The sequence below is a fragment of the Ranitomeya variabilis genome, chromosome 1, assembly GCF_051348905.1.
Source record: "Ranitomeya variabilis isolate aRanVar5 chromosome 1, aRanVar5.hap1, whole genome shotgun sequence".
NCBI lineage: Eukaryota > Metazoa > Chordata > Amphibia > Anura > Dendrobatidae > Ranitomeya > Ranitomeya variabilis.
The window spans coordinates 118,647,835-118,669,299 of NC_135232.1; the positions used below are offsets into that span (position 1 = coordinate 118,647,835).

General features: G+C 44.4%; 1 protein-coding gene across 1 annotated transcript; it reads left to right on the forward strand.

The window, feature by feature from the left end:
• The first annotated feature begins 1,715 nt into the window (after positions 1 to 1,715).
• Positions 1,716 to 11,180, forward strand: ZCCHC9 (zinc finger CCHC-type containing 9). Its single transcript, XM_077288437.1, has 5 exons — positions 1,716 to 2,063; positions 2,430 to 2,580; positions 2,965 to 3,057; positions 7,358 to 7,426; positions 9,526 to 11,180. The coding sequence occupies exons 1-5, from the start codon at positions 1,809 to 1,811 to the stop codon at positions 9,639 to 9,641; spliced, it is 684 nt and encodes a 227-aa protein (XP_077144552.1). The 5' UTR covers positions 1,716 to 1,808; the 3' UTR covers positions 9,642 to 11,180.
• Positions 11,181 to 21,465: the final 10,285 nt, after the last annotated feature.

Consider the following 21,465-nt stretch of genomic DNA (forward strand, 5'->3'; position numbering starts at 1 on the left):
GGCTTGCTGTGATTGGTCCGCGTCCCGGCAACATGGCCGCCATTAACCAATCACAAGCCGTGACGTCACGGGAGGCTGGAAACGCGCTCATTTTAAAAAGGGCGCGTGTCCAGCCTCCCGTGACGTCACGGCTTGTGATTGGTTGCGTCGCGGTCAACCAATCACAAGCCGGGAGGCTGGACACGCGCCCATTTCAAAATGAGCGCGTCCAGCCTCCCGGCTTGTGATTGGTTGATCGCGGCGCAACCAATCACAAGCCGTGACGTCACGGGAGGCTGGACACGCGCCCATTTCAAAATGAGCGCGTCCAGCCTCCCGGCTTGTGATTGGTTGATCGCGGCGCAACCAATCACAAGCCGTGACGTCACGGGAGGCTGGACACGCGCCCATTTTAAAATGAGCGCGTGTCCAGCCTCCCGTGACGTCCCGGCTTGTGATTGGTCAGGGCGGCCATATTGCCGGGACGCGGACCAATCACAGCAAGCTGTGACGTAATTTCGTCACGGCTTGCTGTGATTGGTCCGCGTCCCGGCAACATGGCCGACCTGACCAATCACAAGCCGGGAATTCACGTAACCAAGTAATAGCGCGATTTTTAAACAAACAACGCTGCCGGTTCCCTCGCTGAAGTCCCGGCTGCGTCGGACAGGTGAGTATAGCGATATTTTTTATTTTAATTCTTTCTTTTACACATTTATATGGTTCCCAGGGCCTGAAGGAGAGTTTCCTCTCCTTCAGACCCTGGGAACCATCAGGAATACCGTCCGATACTTGAGTCCCATTGACTTGTATTGGTATCGGGTATCGGTATCGGATTGGATTCCGATACTGTGACGGTATCGGCCGATACTTTCCGATACCGATACTTTCAAGTATCGGATGGTATCGCTCAACACTAGTAATGAGTGATTCATTAATTAAATTTAAGAGGGGACTGGATACCTTTCTGGAAAAGTATAATGTTACAGGGTATATACACTAGATTCCTTGATAAGGCGTTGATCCAGGGAACTAGTCTGATTGCCGTATGTGGAGTCGGGAAGGAATTTTTTTCCCCATGGTGGAGCTTACTCTTACATGGGTTTTTTTTGCCTTCCCCTGGATCAACATGTTAGGGCATGTTAGGTTAGGCTATGGGTTGAACTAGATGGACTTACAGTCTTCCTTCAACCTTAATAACTATGTAACTATGTGTGTATAGATCTATCTAGCTCATTTCTTCTATCCCATTCCTTCCAGCTATCGATAGAAGGAATGAGATAGATAAATTAATCTATAGATGGATATCTATCAATCTATGTATAGATCTATCTGTGTGTAATGGAGTGTAGTTGGACAAGAAATGACAGCACAAATCTTTTTTTGGTTCAATAATTGATCTTTATTTAGCTTTCAAAAACGCATCAAAAATGCGCAAAAAAAAGCACCTGCGTTTTCTGCCATACCCTGAAAAAAAGTTATTTAAAAAAAAAAATAAAACATTGATACTCTAAAAAAAAAAAATTGTTGAAATCTTTTTTTAATGATACATTCCTCCTAAGTCTCCTCGGGTTTTAGGAGATAACCATATTATTCTGCTACATGCTCCGTTCTGTGACGCACGCAGCATGGTCTCCGGTAGAAATATGATAACATGGAGCAGTTTCCAGCCTCTGGCCAATAAGAACACGTTTAGATTTGTTTCTTCTCTGTCCAGTAACAAAGATGGCCGCCGACTAACTAAAGCCCCCAGCACTTCCGGGTCACTAGTGACGTAATATCCGGAGTATTTCCCATGTGCTTTTTTTCTGTGATCTGTCCGCGGCGTGATGACTCGCTGGGCTCGTCCAGGGCAGAGTAATAATACAGCGGCCCGGAACCGCAAAGTGTGCGCGGCCACTCCATGGGAAGAGCTCCGGACGCCGCCGGGAGCCGGCCCCGCCAAGAGGAAGAAGAAGAAAGCGGCCTACGTGGATGAAGATGTGAATGGCTTCAAGGCCGTGCAGGAGGAGGAGCAGCTGAGGAAGGTGCAGCGCAGCGAGGGCCGGAGGCAGAGGAGGCAGCAGAGCAAGAAGGACAAGATGGTGAGAAGCGCCCACCGTGGTCGGAGTGCGGCCTGTGTGCACGGAGCGGCCGGGGCCTCCACACCTGAGCTGCAGCGCACGGACACGTCAGGGAGCCCTGCTAGTGTACATACACCCCCCCCCCGACCACCAGTCACCTGACCCCTGAGGCCCCTGATTGGCTGCAGGCAGATCCCTGGTGTCCGCAGCGCCATCTCTTCTGGTCCTTTGGAGAGAGTCAGGGCGGCGGTGCTGGAGCGCCGGGGGATTCGGGCCAGCTCTGACCTGCCTGCCGAGATTACACAGAAGACCCCTTTAACTCCAGCTCCCAGGTGCTGAGGAGACGGAGGGCGCGTTACTGAGGATTCTGCCTTCTATGTCTTACAGGTCTGCTTTCACTGTCGGAAGCCTGGGCACGGCATGGCTGATTGCTCCGAAGCCCTGAGATGTCAGGACACGGGCACCGGGATCTGCTTTCGCTGTGGATCCACAGAGCATGAAGTCAATAAATGCCGAGCCAAAGTGGATCCAGCCCTTGGTACATGTGAGAAGCTCCCCGCCCTGTAGTTTGTGAATCCCCTAATGCTGTAGGTAGCGGGGAGTGCGGGCACTGATCTGCCCCCATAGGGCATGTGGCGTGCGGCTCCATACAGTGATGCATGGTGCAATGATTGCTGCCCTGATGGAATATGTAACTGCTGACGTGGACACCGCCTTAGATGTAGGCCAGAGAAATGGTGGTTTATGTAGAGAATGGATGGGCCCTGTCTTAACAGAAAGGACCGCCCTCCATCTTTCCTCTGGCATCCATATGCCCTAATGGGTAAATCTGTATAGGATGGTTGGAATTGCAGGACGTTGAGCATTAGTAATATATTAATAAGTCAGTGAAAATAATAATGCTCTCGTTTTTATGTTTCAGGAGAATTTCCATTTGCTAAATGTTTCATATGTGGAGAGATGGGACACTTGGCGAGGTCGTGCCCAGACAATCCCAAAGGCCTCTATGCTGAAGGTAGGATTTTGTGGTTTTGTATACATATCTTTTTGTTTGCATCTGAACGCTATATAAAATAGTTTGACATTGGAGGCTGTTTGGAGCCAGGACCCTGAGCAATAAATTCACAACTGGTCATGTGTGTTTAACCTTAAAAGGTTGTCAGCTGGGGGTTGTGAAGCCTCGCAGTGCGCGATGTCAGGATGCTCCAGTGCAGGCGCCAAGAACAGGTGGGCGTGAGACCACAAGTATATGATTTGCGGTCACTTGCCGACTAGACGTGCGCGGCCTCGTTCCATACAAGTGAATTGAGTAAAGCCGGACACGTCATGTGGCTCGAAGTGCGGAAATTGCAGTCAAATGATCACCTGCTCCCGGTACCTGCACCGGAGAATCTTAACAGCCAACTGTGAAGTAGTGATGAGCGAATATACTCGTTACTCGAGATTTCTCGAGCATGCTTAGGGGTCCTCCGAGTATTTTTTTAGTGCTCAGAGATTTAGTTTTTTTTGCCGCAGCTGAATGATTTACATCTGTTAGCCAGCATAAGTACATGTGGGGGTTGCCTGGTTGCTAGGGAATCCCCACATGTACTTATGCTGGCTAACAGATGTAAATCATGCAGCTGCAGCAAGAAAAACGAAATCTCCGAGCACTAAAAAATACTCGGAGGACCCCCAAACGTGCTCAGGAAATCTCGAGTAACGAGTATATTCGCTCATCACTACTGTGAAGACTCACAAATCTGCAATTGCATAGAGCAACTGCAGATTTTAAAGGGGATATCCAGGACAGGCAAAACGCTGGTTTCCTCCTTTGTGATGCTTTTCCACGCCATTACTGCTGCTGACTTCAGTTGTTTCTTGTTTATGGGTCTTTCTGCCTTAAAAGCATGTGAAATGCTGCTTGGTGGGGCTGAGATCTGGTGATTGACTCAGCCATTACTGAATATTCCACTTCTTTGCCTTAACCCCTTCACCCCCGGAGCTTTTTCCGTTTTTTCATTTTCGTTTTTTGCTCCCCTCCTTCCCAGAGCCATAACTTTTTTATTTTTCCGTCAATTTGGCCATGTGAGGGCTTATTTTTTGCGAGACGAGTTGTACTTTTGAACGACATCATTGGTTTTACCATGTCGTGTACTAGAAAACGGGAAAAAAATTCCAAGTGCAGTGAAATTGCAAAAAAAGTGCAATCCCACACTTGTTTTTTGCTTCGCTATTTTGCTAGGTTCACTAAATGCTAAAACTGACCTGCCATTATGATTCTCCAGGTCAGTACGAGTTCATAGACACCTAACATGACTAGGTTATTTTTCACCTAAGTGGTGAAAAAAAATTCCAAACTTTGCAAAAAAAAAAAAAAATTGCACCATTTTCCGATACTCGTAGCGTCTTTATTTTTCGTGATCTGGGGTCAGGTGAGGGCTTATTTTTTGCGTGCCGAGCTGGCGTTTTTAATGATAGCATTTTGGTGCAGATACGTTCTTTTGATCGCCCGTTATTGCATTTTAATGCAATATCGCGGCGACCAAAAAAACGTAATTCTGGCGTTTCGATTTTTTTTCTCATTACGCCATTTGCGATCAGGTTAATGCTTTTTTTTTATTGATAGATCGGGCGATTCTGAACGCGGCGATACCAAATATGTGTAGGTTTGATTTTTTTTTTATTGATTTATTTTGATTGGGGCGAAAGGGGGGTGATTTAAACTTTTATATTTTTTTTATTTTTTTCACATTTTTTTTTACTTTTTTTTTTCACTTTTGCCATGCTTCTATAGCCTCCATGGGAGGCTAGAAGCAGGCACAACCCGATCGGCTCTGCTATGTAGCAGCGATCATAGGATCGCTGCTACACAGCAGAATTACAGGTGTGCTGTGAGCGCCGACCACAGGGGGGCGCTCACAGCTGCCGAGGATCAGTAACCATAGAGGTCTCAAGGACGGACCTCTATGGTTACCATTTAGAAGCATCGCCGACCTCCGATCATGTGACGGGGGTCGGCGATGCGCTCATATCCGGCCACCCGGCCGGATGCGGTAGTTAAATGCCGCTGTCTGCGTTTGACAGCGGCATTTAACTAGTTAATGGGCACGGGCGGATCGCGATTCCGCTCGCGCTCATTGCGCGCACATGTCAGCTGTACAAAACAGCTGACATGTCGCGGCTTTAAGGTGGGCTCGCCGCCGGAGCCCACCTTAAAGCGGGGGTTCTGCCAGCTGACGTACTATTCCGTCAGCTGGCAGAAAGGGGTTAAACACCTGAGTTGCTTTCGCAGTATGTTTTGGGTCATTGTCCACCTGTAATCGATTAGCCTTGCTGCATTTGGTACTTTCTGCTCAGATTCTATCGCCCTGTACACTTCCGAATTCATCCAGCTGCTTCTGTCTTCAGTCACATCATCAATTAATACTAGTGACCTAATGCCATTGGAAGCCATGCATGGCGGCATCACACTGCCTCCACCATGTTATACAGAGGACGTTGTGGCTTTTGGATCATGAGTTATTCCAAGCCTTCTCCATACTTTCTTCTTCCCATTATTTTGGTACAGGTTGATCTCAGATTCATCTGTCCAAAGACTGCTTTTCCAGAGCTGAAATGGCTTCTTCAGATGTTGTTTTTTTTTTTTTTCTAATCTGGCCCTTGTACTTTTAAGGCTGATTAATAGTTTGCACCTTGTTGTGAACCCTCTGTATTTGCTCTCATGAAGTCTTCTCTTTATGGTAGACTTGGATAATAAAATGTCTACTTCCCGGAGAGTGTTCTTCACTTGGATGGATGCTCTGAAGTGGTTTTTCTTCACCATGGAAGGAATTCTGCGATCATCCAACACTGTTGTCTTCTGGGGACGTTCAGGCCTTTGAGTTCCCAAGCTCACCAGTATGTTTTGGGGGTTTTTTTTTGTTTGTTTTTTTTAATAGAATGTGCCAAACTTTTTTAGCCACTCCTAAAATTTCAGCTATCTCTTGATTTTATTGTTTTTCAGCCTAATGATGGTTTATTTCACTTCCATTGAGATTCGGGATAAGCAAACGGGTGAAAGTTCGTTGGCTTCAGCCAAACTTAAGTCCGAAGTTCGGTTTGTGTTCTAGAACTTGTTCCGAACTTGAACCCCAACCCCATAAAAGTCAAAGGGGTCCTGAATTTTGGTGCTGTAAAATGGTCGTAGCAAGGGCTACGGGGCTGGAAATGGGGGTAAAAGCAGGACAATTGCCCTGCGATGGGGAAATTACTTAAAATAACTTAGAATAAAAAGAAAATAAAAATCCTGAACCAGGGGTGGAGGTACAAATGGAGTAGTGGAGCAGTGCTCAGTGTGTGGTTTACTGTACTAGTAAATAAATAAATGAAAAAACGACGTGGGGTCCCCCTATTTTTAATAACCAGTCAAGGTAAAGCAGACAGCTGTGAGATGGTCTTATTATGCTGGGAAGGGGCCAACATCCTTGGATCTTCCCAGCCTATTAATATCAGCCCCCATTATATGATTTGGGGTCCCCCCTATTTTTAATAACCTGCAAATGCCACTCTTGGAATCTGCCCCAGACCTTTTTTTCCTGCATCATTGATGATGAATTGTCGGGGGCAATAGCCCATGCAGCCGATTAAAGACCTTTTGACATAATTGTCCAACTACTTTTGGTCTCTTTTAAAAAGAGGCAGCTCCATATTAAATGGAACCTGTCACCAGAAAAGAAAACGTTAACGTTCAGGTTAATACCGTTACTAAACTGCCCGGTGCCTGCACTTAGCCGAATGCTGCAGGGAGAAAATCAACTTTATTTTACCCAGCAGCATTCAGTTTCAGTCATGGGTTTAGTCACCGCTCTGTTCAGGAAGGAGCGGCTGTAACCTCGCCCCCGCCCCTAGCTGGCACTGCATTGGTGGCCTGCTGTCAGTCAGTGCTGGGAGATCCTGGAAACTCCTGTAACTTTAAGACTTTAATATCAACCGGTTACTGGCGGCTTCTCTTGGGCAACTGGTAACTGGTGGCTCCTCTTGGGCAACTGGTAACTGGTGGCTCCTCTTGGGCAACTGGTAACTGGTGGCTCCTCTTGGGCAACTGGTAACTGGTGGCTCCTCTTGGGCAACTGGTAACTGGCGGCTCCTCTTGGGCAACTGGTAACTGGCGCCTCCTCTTGGGCAACTGGTAACTGGCGCCTCCTCTTGGGCAACTGGTAACTGGCGCCTCCTCTTGGGCAACTGGTAACTGGCGCCTCCTCTTGTAAGTTTTACGTCGGACATTTTGAATCTTTGCACCTCTCAATCAGAAATTCACAACCGTTATATAAAACTTTGTGTGTCTTCCCTTTCAGGCGGAGGCTGTCGGATTTGTGGTTCTGTAGAGCATTTTCAAAGGGACTGTCCAGAGCATCAAACCTCAGGTGAGATAACAGATAACGACCAGCTAACTGAAAATTTACTTTCTTTATCGTTTCATTGGGGGAAATCGGTAACCATGGGTGTACTGAAAATTTACTATACTCTAAGTACCAACATTTTTTTTTATTGATTTGCACCACAAATTTCAGTGACAATGCACCAAAATTTTAGTGCTAAATACTGGTCCTAACAAAGCCAAGCAGGAAATAGTATGTGTCTGACATGTAACGAGGTACCAAATCTATAACCTGGCATGCATGAGATGTGTTGGACACATGTCTGGTGACTTGTACTAAATGTGTCACCTCACATGTGACACTCTGATTCATGCAGTGCCACCGGCAGAATGATATACATGTGAATATTTCTTTAATGGTGTAAACAGGAGATTAAGTGTAACTTAGTTCTAACATGATCTTCTACCAGAGAAGAATAGGAACTTTTCTAATAAAAATATTAAGCCTTTTATATAATTTCGGGAGTATCTTTTATTCCTTTCTGATATGGGACACATTGCATTGTCAGTTCCACATGTATGGAGCAGGCTCAGGGGCTGAGCACACACCATACCAGATGCCTGTAACGACAGTGACCGGAGCGCAATCCGATCACTGTAGTTTAACCACTTAAATGCCATTGTCAGTCTCTGGATGAGGTTTGGTCTGATGAAGAGGTAACTTTGAAACGCGTTGACACTTAAAAACGCTGTTCACCAATATTGACTCCTGGATACTTCCACCTATTACGTAGTGAAAAAATCCATCCCCAAGAAGTTGCGCTGCAGCAAACTTTATTCCAAAATCTTCATATAAAAACATAGACAACCGACAATAGGAAAAATGGCAAAATAGCAGAGGTCCCAGACACCGGTTTACGCGTTTCAGGGCCAAATATGCCCCTTAGTCATAACCTAGTGTTATTCCAGTGAGTCAGGATTTTATATTGACCAAGGATTTTTTAAAAAAAAAAAAACCCGCTCCCAACACATGGTCCAAATTTTTACACACCCACAAGCATTAAAAACCTTTTACCAGTACAAACGTAAAACCAATGAATATAATGCTGTCATTAAACACAGTTAAAAGGTCAGTAAACAGTATTAATAGAACAATATTATATCTGTGCGCTTGTTTAAACCGGTGGGATGGGTGTTCTCCATCATCAGGGTCCAATGGGTTTCTCGGCTAAGAAGTTTTTGTCGCCAAGCTCCGCCCCTTCTGGGCTTGCTGACCCTTTCCATTCCGAAAAACTGGAAACCGCTCAAATCACCACTGTGCACTTGGAAAAAAAGGGATTAGCTGCATCTCTGTTCACTGATGCGCTGCCGGAGTGTGTTGTGCAGCCTGTATAGGAGAGAGCACAAATACTGCAGGTAGCCACGTATATGACATATGTACTACTACAATTCATAGTCACCAATAACCATTGTTTCAGACCTCACTTAATAAATTGCTTGGTATTTACTGCATATTTGCATGCTCCACATTTGCCACGACAGCCAGGTCGTTTTAGCTGGACTATCCACCATACTAGGGGTTAACAGATTAGAAAGGGTGGGAGCCCTCCTTGTGGAAAATAAGCCTCCTTCCTGAAGAATACTATCCAAAGCAGGATCGCGTTTGAGCATTGGCGAGTATTTTTTGTCTTCTTTATCTGGTTGTATTCTTTGCTGAAGGTGGTAACCAATTTAGTTTTTTGGTTCTCCTGTTTTTTCGGTCTTCTTTTACCGTAGTAGGAACAGCACAATGTCATTTATATTGCGACTAAATTGTGAGAAAAGAAAAAAAAAAAGGTAAAAGACAAAGCCAATTATTAACAGCAAAAAAAACACAATGTGATGGCATCCTTAGAAGAATGCAGGCTAAGGGGAATAAAGTAATAATCTCACCGCCCAGTCCGTTAATCTTGTTTGTTTTTGTGTCTAAGTGCATATATTGCCGCACTCTATTGGTGTCAGATTTTGGACCCTTTGTGTAGCCTCAGGCCGGGGTCACACATCAGTATTAACGCTGTATAACATGCCATTCTCCACCCGTTAGACACCATTTATAGCACTTGGTGTTCTCTGTACCTATTTTATTTTTTTGTTTTTTATTTTTAGCCCAAATGACAGTCAGCAGGTGGTCGAGTGGTATGAGCGCAGATCATGAAGATGTTCCCATACAGACAAAAGTGAAGAAAGCATCAACTAAAGTGCCCAAAATTGTCACTTTCTGACACGGTCTTCATTCTGAAAGTATGGATCACAAGAGAACTGGAGACTGAAACCAAAGAGACCTGAAGGCTGTAAATATGGATAGATGTGACAGCAGTGATGTCCGCGGGCTTCCTCCAACACAGCAGTATGTGACTGGCAGTATGTGTGTGATTAGGGTGTGGAGTGTGTGCCCGGAGGGATGTGGTGCAGGTCTGTGTACACCGCTGTATAATATGTAAGTGCCATGGAAGGAGCGCCGGCTTGCGGCATCTTGGATGACCGGCTACATGCAAGTGACCAGTGGAGGGGATTCATGCGACAGCCAAACAATGGTTTAGACACACAGGAACTTTTAGATTCTCTGCCTATTTTACACCGCTTTTGTCTCAAAATTTTTTTGCTTAATGATCCACCATGTTAAACCAATATCTTAAATGGTTTTTTTTTTTTTGTTTCGTTTTCAGATTCCATTCAATTTCAGTAGAGAAACAACAATGTTTATTTTTGTTTTTTTTCCCCCCCCCCCCCATGCATTCAAAATCCACCACATACTTTATTGACGCATTTCCCATTAAAGTGAAAGGCAAAGTTATTTATTACAAGTAGACTAAGGCTATGTTCACACGCTGTGGCTTTTAAGTTGTGTTTTACAGCACCAGCTAAAGCCATGGGATTTCAGAAATCCCATGCTCAGTTGTTTTTTTTTTGTTTTTTTCCTTCCACTCCCCCCGTCTGAATTGGAAAACTGCTGCGTGTTTGTGAACTGCAAACATGTCACTTCTTTGGGTCTGTGCACATGTTGCAGATTTGGCCCTGCAGATCCGCAGCTGTTTTCCATGCGGTTTACAGTACCATGCAAGAGAAGTGACATGCAATTTGTTTTTTTCCCCACAGGCATTTTTCAAAGCGAAAGCGATGGCATTCGCTACATCACAAATCTTACTCCAGCAGGGATTGGAGTAGGATTTCTAGTGAGACAAACAGAGGTGTATGCTACTCGTCTGACACTCCTGATTCATGAATCAAGACCGTCTGGCTCCAGCACATCTCCTCAAGATCGGTTTCTGAAGGAGCATTTACAGCAGTTCCACAGCAAAAAAAACAGTGGTGGAAAAATGGCTAAAAAATCATTTTAAGGCCGGCTGCTATTTATTTCTACTGTAAATAACGTAAAACAACTTTGTTCGTATGTTCAGTCTTTTGAGTTGTTTTTATTTTCTGTCAGGTTTTGAAAAATGCCTGTGGGGAAAAAAACAAATTGCATGTCACTTCTCTGTACCAGATCCTTATGGAATCCTCTACAAGTAGGCACTGTCCAAGCAAATGGCTTAAAAAAAAATAAAAAAAAACTTTAGGGAATTTATTTTTTCTTCAGAACTGCTTCAGGAAGGGAAAAACTTCACAAAAACTCCCCAACAGAAGAGGGGTCCTGAAGTAAGTTCAGCTAGTTTTGCCTAAAAACAACAAAAAAAACTGAGTAACTACAGTGTAAACCTGTAATGTTGATGTATAATATACTTTTACAAATGGCAATAAAAACAACTTAGAAACATTTTAAATCAGGTGAAAGTTTTTTGGTTTTTTTTTCCTTGTGATTGTAAAATAACCATCCATTTGTTACTTGACCTGATTTTGCCTCCTGTCGTGTCCTCCTAAGGCTTTGTTCACATAACCATATTTTCCATCTGCATGCCATCCATGGGAAAAGAACTCATCACACAGACTAGGAAAGCTTCATTTCGGCTGTTCAAGTGACCATTTGTTACTACAGTCCAAAAGTGTGCATGAAAAAAAATTTTTCTCTAGTCACCTTCCACGACGGCATATGGCATATGGAGGTTGTCTCTTTGCCCTAATGGGGAACAGGAAACACAAGAGAGGTTTAAAAGCACCTCCCACCTCCCATTCACCAGTGTCTTTCCTGTTCCCCATGGGACAGGGAGAGGTTCCATATGCTGTAGTGGCCGGTGGCTACAGTCATTTTACAGGTCTTACCTGTATTTCAGCCGGGCAGCTGGGGTCGCCTTGTGCCTCTCCGTGGGCTGCTCCCGTCGTCCTGCTTGCCAGGTACCTCGGGACCCTTCCCGGCCTTCCTGCGCCCCCGTGAGGGTAAAGCAGGCCGGGATCCCCAGCCGAGATCCTCTCCGTAGCTTCCCGGCTTCCTCCCTCCATGCTGCTTGGTCGGCGTTCCGGAAGTGACGTCGGCGGTCGCGCGCGCGTCACTTCCGGTTTTCATATCACCCTGAAGCTGGCTCTTCCGGGTTCCGCCGGCGGCGGTGTCGGTGCAATGGCGTCCCACACGTGGATCCTGGAGGAGGAGGAGGGGAAAATCTACCGCTGGGACAGGTGCTAGGAGAGTTACTCCATAAAAGCCTGCTGAACCACCACTGAGGTAAGACTATAATCTCTTCAGTATGGACGGTTCTTTATGCCCTGCAACTGCAGAGCCCAGCACTGCCCCTGCTACTGTGAGTATGCAGGGTCTGGATCCGGGAGGTAGTTTTTATCTTAGGGGTAGCTCCTCATTCTTCTCTCCCTCTCTGTTTCAGGGAGAAAAATCTGCCCCTAGAGCTGCTATTAGGAAGAAGTGTCCGGTCTGTTCTGCAAAGCTCCCTCATACCTGGGATAAAAAACTCTGCCAGCCATGCACTGACAGGATAGTTAAAGCAGAGCAACCATCTCTTCTAGATGAGATACGCTCTCTTGTTAAACAGGAGGTACAATCTTCCTTAGCAGCCTTCACTCCTCCACCCCCACCTCCGCCGCCACATTCCCCAGCTAAGAAGAGGAAGATTCAGGTCATAGAGTCGGATTCGGATTCTGGCCACTCTTTTTCTTCATCTGCTGGCTGGGAAGATCCAGCATCTCCTAGGGCTGAGGTCAGGAAATACCTCTTCTCTTCGGATTATATTGAGGACCTGGTGTCTGCTGTTCGTAACACCATGGGGCTTGAGGAGGAACCTGTACCTCAGTCCATACAGGATCATATGTTTGGTGGGCTTAAATCGGAGAAAAAGGCAGGGTTCCCCGTTCATGCTAATGTGCTTAATATGATTGAGCAAGAGTGGGATCTCCCTGAGAAGCGCCTTAATATGTCTTCCGAGATGAAACACAGATTTCCTCTAGAAGGCGACCTTGTTAAACTTGACATTCCCAAGGTGGATGTGCAGGTGGCCAGAGTCGCCAAAAGGACAGCACTCCCCTTTGAGGATGCGTCGCAGTTAAAAGACCCTATGGACAGGAAGATTGAGAGTCTCCTAAAGAAATCCTGGGAGTCATCTTCTGTTCTCAAGGCTAATATTGCCTCTACATGTGTTGCGAGGACCCTTTCCTGCTGGCTGGAGAAGTTAGAATCACACATTTCTCAGGGTACCTCCAGAAGTGAGATGTTGGATTCCCTCCCTATCTTACATAAGGCTACTGGGTTTCTGGCGGATGCTTCTCTCGAATCCGTTAGAATTGCTGCCAGATCTTTAGTGCTCTCTAACTCTGCCAGAAGAGCCCTCTGGCTTAAATTATGGAGTGGTGACGTCACATCTAAGGCCAAGTTATGTGCCATCCCTTTTAAGGGAGACTATGTGTTTGGTCCAGCTTTAGACGACATTCTGGATAAAGCGACCGACAAGAAAAAGGCGCTCCCGGAGCAAAAACAACCAAGAAAACGGTTTTTTCGTGCCCCACTGTCTCAACCTTCTCAGCCGAGGGGTAAAGGCAAGACCGGCAGGTGGAGCTATGCTAAAGGCAGAGGGAAAAATATCTTCGTCCCGCAACAACAACAGCAGCAACAACAGTCATTTCAGCAAGATAAACAATGACTCCGACCCAGTGGGGGGAAGACTCTCAAATTTTGTGGATCAGTGGGAAAACATCACCAGCTCCCACTGGGTCCTCAATGTTATCAAGGAGGGCCTATTGATAGAGTTAACTTCTCCCCCCCCTCAGGGTCTAAAGGTTACCACCCCCTCAATGAGGGATCACAAACTGCTAACATTGGGTCTCAGAGACCTTTTAAGATCAAATGTGATCTCTCCAGTTCCACAATCAGAATGGGGTCAGGGACACTACTCCCGCTTATTCATGGTACCAAAGCCATCAGGGGAAGTACGTATCATCATAAATCTAAAAGGTCTGAATCAACATGTAAAATATCGAAGATTCAAGATGGAGTCTGTAAAATCAGCCATTCCTTTAATACATCAACACGCCTTTATGGCGACAATCGACCTGAAAGATGCGTATTTTCATATCCCTATTCACCCGAGACATACAAAATATCTCAGATTTGCGATTCAGGGGAATCATCAGGTGGAGCACTATCAGTTCAGAGTCCTCCCCTTCGGCATCTCATCAGCTCCGAGAGTGTTCTCCAAAGTGATGGCGGAAGTCGTGTCATTCATTCGGAGACAAGGGGTTTGTATAGTGCCGTATCTGGACGATCTGCTGATAGTGGCTCCCACCAAAATGACCCTGGTATCTCATGTATCAACCACATTAGAGATATTGAAGTCTCTGGGTTGGATACCGAACATAAAGAAATCCCAGCTTCAACCCTCAAGAACCAGAAGGTTTTTGGGAGTAATTCTGGACTCGGAAAAGCAGATGTCCTTCCTTCCAGAAGATCACAGACTACCATTAGTAGTAAAGGTCAAGAAATACAGGGAGATGAGATCTCCCACACTCCGGGAAGGAATGTCACTATTAGGCTCAATGACGGCCTGTATTCAGTCGGTGGCTTGGGCTCAAGCCCACTCAAGAATTCTCCAGACTCATTTGCTAAGCAATTGGGATGGTCATCCTGGCTCTTTAAACAAGAGGATTCACACTCCAGGTCGAGTGAAAGCATCCCTAACGTGGTGGATGAAGTCCGAAAACCTTCGCAGGGGTGTGAGTTGGATTCAATTCCCGTTAACCACGATCAAAACAGATGCCAGCAAGAGAGGCTGGGGAGCCATGGTAAATCATGTGCCTTATCAGGGTCTTTGGGACCCGTCAATCAGAGAGAGATCGTCAAACTTCCGAGAACTCAAGGCTGTGGAAGAAGCTCTCCTTGCAACAAATCATCAACTCTCTGGACAACATGTCCAGATATACTCGGACAACATGACCACGGTGGCTCACATCAGACATCAGGGCAGTACAAGATTCACCAGTCTAAAAAATATCTCTGCCCGAATCTTTGCCTGGGCCGAGAAACACCTACTGTCCCTGACGGCAACTCACCTAAAAGGTACTGCCAATTTTCAGGCAGATTATTTGAGCCGACAGGATATTCATCCAGGCGAATGGAGTCTGGATCGGCAAACTTTCAACTTACTGGTAAACAGATGGGGTCTCCCGGAGGTCGACCTCTTTGCTTCCCACCAGAACGCGAAAGTAGAAATATTTTTTTCCCTGGATACAAGAGGAAATCCCAGAGCAATAGACGCCTTGGTTCAAGATTGGCAATTTCATCTGGCATATGCTTTTCCGCCCATTCCGATTCTTGCAAAAGTGCTACGGAAGATTCGGATAGAAAAGACTCCAACTATTTTGGTTGCTCCATTTTGGCCCAAGAGAAGTTGGTTCAACCTGATTATTCAACTTCAGGTGGACGGACCGATAATGTTACCGATGAAGGCCAATCTCCTTTCCCAGGGCCCAGTTCTTCACTCAGATCCTCAGAGGTGGAATTTAGCGGCGTGGTTTCTGAAGCCAATGTACTAAGAGCAAAAGGGCTATCAAACCCTGTTATAGCTACTCTACAAAAATCCAGAAAACCGATAACAAATGCTATTTATAATAAAATCTGGAAAAAATTTTCATCTTTTTGTCTGCCTAAACCTCCAGACCCTCTTAGGCCAGATATATCTAAGATATTGGACTTTTTACAAAGAGGCCTAGAAATCGGTCTGAAACCCAGTACTCTGAAGGTCCAGGTCTCTGCGCTTAGCTCCATCTTTGATCAAGATCTAGCAGGACATCGCTGGATTAAAAGGTTCATGACCTCAGCAAACAGAATGAACCCTAGGAAGCAAGTTATAGTTCCTCCATGGGATCTTAATATTGTGCTTCAAGGCCTTACAGGTCCACCGTTCGAACCTTTGTCTACCTGTTCCCCACAGAATCTCGCCTACAAGACTATTTTCTTGGTAGCTATAACTTCAGCTAGAAGAGTGGGTGAATTACAGGCCCTATCAATAAGAGAACCTTATCTTCTGGTTAGAGAGGATTCAATAGTACTCCGTCTTGATCCTTCTTTCCTCCCAAAAGTGGTCTCTGAATTTCATCGTTCTCAAGAGATAGTGTTACCAACTTTTTGCAGTAATCCTGCAAACTCTGAGGAAAGAAAATTTAATACTCTTGATGTTAGACGTATCCTGCTACATTATTTGGATCAAACCAGTGCTCTTAGAGTTGATCACAACCTTTTTGTCCACTCTTCAGGACAAAATAAGGGGAAGAAGGTAGCCAAGAGTACCATCGCTACTTGGATTAAAAAAGCCATAACAGAAGCTTACCTTGCTCAAAATAAACTACCTCCAGTAGGAATCAAGGCCCATTCAACTAGATCTACGTCGGTCTCCTGGGCAGAGAGAGCAGGCGCAACTCCAGAGCAGATCTGCAGGGCAGCTACGTGGTCGTCACTCCATACCTTCTCCAAACATTATAGGTTGGATGTATTATCCAACAGAGATTTAGTCTTCGGCCGCAAGGTTCTTCAGGCCGTTGTCCCTCCCTAGTGCCAATTAGTTGGTATTCCTCCATATGCCGTCGTGGAAGGTGACTAGAGAAAATAGAATTATTCTTACCGTTAATTCGGTTTCTAGGAACCTTCCACGACGGCACTAATTTCCCACCCTCTATATATTTCCTGGATTAATTCTGGGACTCAGAAGGTAACCGGTGCTATGGTTTCAGTTATAAGTCACTGGTGAATGGGAGGTGGGAGGTGCTTTTAAACCTCTCTTGTGTTTCCTGTTCCCCATTAGGGCAAAGAGACAACCTCCATATGCCATATGCCGTCGTGGAAGGTTCCTAGAAACCGAATTAACGGTAAGAATAATTCTATTTTTAGCACTATTCTGTATTTTGGATTAGGCTCACCTATTTGTCTATGGGTGCGCAAAAAAATCTGATCTCGTATCGATCATTCATTTGATCTTGTATAGATCATTCATTTAGCATCATATTTTTACTGATTACTTTGCAATTCTGATATGGCTCGTCCACTACTTGGACAACCCCCTTCTCAATTACTATATATACCCCTAAAATAAAAACAAACTACTACTGAAGGTTGGTGGCGAGGCTTGCTTGACATTGTCTGCAGCCGATCAGTGGCCATTACTAGCCTGCTTTACTCGCTCTTCCTTTGGCTGAAACAGCCATCCAGAAGTGAGTCCGCTGCTGCTGTCTGGGTTCCTCCAGATGGCCGTTACCTCCAAAAGAAGAGAGAGTGGAGCGGCTGCTATTGGGCTGCAGGGCTCGCCTGACATAATGTTATGGGAGACCCAGTGCTGTCAACACCAGAACGACGCCAGCACCAGAGGCGATCTACAGGCTGTTGTCAGTTTCCTGAGAATTTTTTTCCTATGGTTTAAACCACCTGTGTTTTGGGGGGAATATTTTCCCATTGTTTCTGTGACTTTTTTTTTTTAACTGTCGTTTTTCCTGACGTTTATTTTCAACCTTTTGAATAATGAAACTGCTGTTTTGTTTTTTTTTGTTTAGTTTTTTTTTTTTTTTAATACTCAAAAATGATTGAAAAAAATGCTCCAGTAACGTCTGGGCATATTTTCCTTTTGACTTGTAAAGTACAGAGCGTCTTCTGTGCGAAAAATGCCAAAGGATTGGTCAGGTCACTTCTTTATGCCACTTGGTGTTTTTGGATGCTTGAAGTGGTTAAAAGACACTTGAAAGCCTGAACGTATGCACAGCAAGTCATTTTTATCTAGAAATGCATGTTCATTCTTTTGGATAGGTTTTTTTTTTTTTTTTTTTTTTTTTTTTTAGGCTTTGTAAAAATAAAAAAAAATCTCCTTGCTGATTATATGTAACAGATGCCATACGGATTGCACACAGGACAAAATAGGTGAAAATTGTCCAATTTTCATCCTTTAAAAATGGACAACTTCTTAAATGCTGATGTGAACTTAGCCTTACATGAATGCATCATCCGTGGTTCAGTGTATGTATGGGGGATACATGGGTTGATATCCGCTGGCTTCCTTTTAGAGCTTCAACTCAACACTTTTGGGATGTCTTCCTTTAGAATGGAGAATATTTGAGAAACTCCAGTTTACCTTATAATGAATATAACCTGCTGACTGTTTCTGCCATGTTGTAATATAGTTTTTGATGAATAATTTCATTATTCTGATTGTTCTCAATATTCTGCAATTTCTTTACTGATACATTCAGTTCCTATTTCTATGAAACAGTGTGCAGTAATTTCTGCAATTGCTTCCTGCGGTAACTCCGAGCTTGGCACATTGGACAGGACACAATCGCATGATCTCCTTTCAACACAATGATGATGCTTACTGTCAGTTTAGATACACATACAGTATCTTCCGCCACCAGTCTGCTGTGTAAAGAAGGCGGCATGGATCGGCATGAAAGGATATAAAATTCCAAGTTTTTATTTAATCAAAATAGGATATCCACGGTACACATGTTCACTGACGTGTGTCTGGCTGGAGTCTTAGTCGTACAGTATATCATGATATTGCAGGAAATGCCATTTAAAGGCTACTCCTAAGTGTTGTAATAGAATAATCAATTACAAAAATTAGCATGTAAGAAGTATTATACAAATGTTCCTCCATAATAATAAGTCATCAGTAGTGATGAGCGAATATACTCGTTACTCGAGATTTCCCGGGCATGCTCGGGGGTCCTCCGAGTATTTTTTAGTGCTCGGAGATTTAGTCTTTCTTGCTGCAGCTGAATGATTTACATCTGTTAGCCAGCTTAAGTACATGTGGGGGTTGGTAGGGAATCCCCACATGTACATATGCTGGCTAACCGATGTTAATCATTCAGCTGCAGCAAGAAAACCTAAATCTCTGAGCACTAAAAAATACTCGGAGGACCCCCGAGCATGCCCGGGAAATCTCGAGTAACGAGTATATTCGCTCATCACTAGTCATTGTTATAACAGAAAAAATAGGATACAAAATTCCTAATCATACACTACAATTTTATAAATTATAAAAATATATTAACTCTTGTATGAACTAAGGGATCTATCAAGCAGAAACAAGACAGAGCGACTACGAGGTATGAAACACAAAGGGAAGATTCATGTGCATGACAGTGGGTACAGTGACATTGTGCATTTAATCCTAGCATATAAGCCGTGTGTCTCCTATAATTCAGGCCTTTTGTTTAGTATCGATCGCACAATCCAAGAAGCTTCCATGAGTTTCTTTGGCCAATCTCCTCTAATAGGAGGATTGACTTTTTCGATGCTGAAAACCGAAAAACTATTCATGTTGCCATTATGTGCATCAATAAAATGTTTGGCTGCAGCAGAATATGTTCTGTTCTTACTGTTAATATTTTGGATCTGTCCAGGAGCCGCTGAACATTAGTGGCCACATGACAGTTTGTGAGCGCACGCGATATTTGCACATGTTTGTGCTCCAACGCTGACTCTCACCGGCTTTGACGCATGCGCACGTAGGATATGCAGCTGGGACGTACACCCAGGGTCAGTGCGTGTGCCCGGAAAGCTGAGCGTCATTGCACAAGCACGGGATCTGCTGGGACGGGAAGGAATGCTAATCGATGGGCTTGGAGAATTTCAAAACTCATTTGATTGACCGTGACTGAAAAGCTAGAGCTGCCCACCCCAGTGACTGAAAGATAAGGTATCTGGGGGCAAGCATCATAGTACAAAAAGTGATTTTTGCGCTAAATACTGGGACGTTTTCCTTGAGACAAACATGACATTGGGGGCAGTTTAATAGCAAAAAAGGACATGGCAGGTCCCTTTAACTAGCATTTCCTGTGATATATTGATATACTCTACAACTAAGGGGTCCGGCTAGAAACGTGTCAGAGTGAACATGATTTTTTTTGTGTACCATGGATATCCTATTTTTCAATCTGATGGAACAAAAATTTGGAATTTTCTATTCTTTTAGGGTATGTGCACACGCTGCGGATTTTGCTGCGGGTCCGCAACAGTTTCCCATGCGTTTACAGTACAATGTAAACCTATGGGAAACGAAATCCGCAGTGCACATGCTGCGGAAAAAAACGCCCAAAACGCAGCGGTTTACATTCCACAGCATGTCAATTCTTTGTGCGGATTCCGCTGCGAGTTTACACCTGCTCCAATAGAAAACTGCAGGTGTAAACCCGCAGCGGAATCCACAATAGAAACCGCGATAAATCCGCAGAAAAAACCGCAGCGGTTTTGCCCTGTGGATTTAACAAATCCGCTGCGGAAAAATCCGCAGCCCTCACAGATAGATACGTGTGCACATACCCTTACTCTGATCCATTCCGTTCTTGTATAAATTGCTGGTGCTCAGCAGTTGATGAATCGATGCAAGCAAAAATAAGACCATCGTTTCCATGGTGCATTTTCAGATATTTTTTCTAATGTGTGTAATTTTTCATACAGATGAATGGAACTCCTTTTCAGTTGTAGAGAGTACAGCACCGAATCTGCGGCGTGTGAATTATACCCTGTATGCAGCAATTATGGCTTTGAATCTGCTCAGAAAGCTTCTACCAAGATTCAATTTGACCTTCTCCCTCCAAACTCTCCCAAAGGCCACTATAGAAAAGCGACTCTACGTGGTATTTGCTCCACCATGACTATTGATTTTGTCTGTTATGTTGTTTATGCGTTCATTCAGGCATTTTTTAATCTATTTTTTCTTTTTTGAATGACAGACCTTGTTGTTTCAAAGAAGTGTTAAGCAGTCTTTCCATTGTACTGCATAAGGAACCTGGGCCCTGATTCATCATTTGAATTTTATTTTTATTTATTTTTTTGCTTGTGGTATTGCTATATTTGGTGGAAAATTCATCAACATGGTGCATGGGAATCATGAGTTTGGCGCAAAGTAAAAAAAAGAAAGGAAAACTGCCTTATTCCTGTCCTGAACTATTTTTTTAATACTTTCTAAGTCACAAACATTGTATAAAACGCTTTGGCATGCTCAAAAATCTACCATGGGGGGGGGGGGGGGGGGGGTGAGTTGGGGCTTGGGGTAATGGAGTGAAGCTTGCCCCAAATTTTGTTACTTATTAAAAACTCACAATTTATGAATCAGGCTTAAATATCTGGGATTGCTTGGCTTCCCCCATAAAGCAGAAACAAAACAAAAAAAACAAACAGGAGAGCACATATAAACTGCACTTCAAAAATGGCGCAAATAGAATAATGAATTGGGTGCAAAGGATTTAAAAAAATAGCACAAAACTAGACAAAAGGGTGCAAAGGCAATGATGTATCGAGGTCTTCGTATTAGAGGCAATAGAGCAGTGTACAGAAAAGAGGGTCTTCTATCTGGGGTACCCACACTTCTGATCCTATTCACGTGAATAAGATTATTCAGCACGTGATAATGGCCACTACATGTAGCTCTGTGCTGTGCAACTCTATTATTATTATTATTATGCTTTTTGCTTATATAGGGCTATCGTATTCCACGGCTCTTTACAGACATCATCACCGTTGTCCCCATTGGGGATAAATCTAAATTCTCTATCAGTATGTCTTTGGAGTGTGGGAGGAAATCTGAGAACCCGGAGGAAACCCACGCAAACACGGGGAGAACATACAAACTCCTTGTAGATATCCTTGATGGAACACCGATTATATTAGCAAACAGCTGAAACACT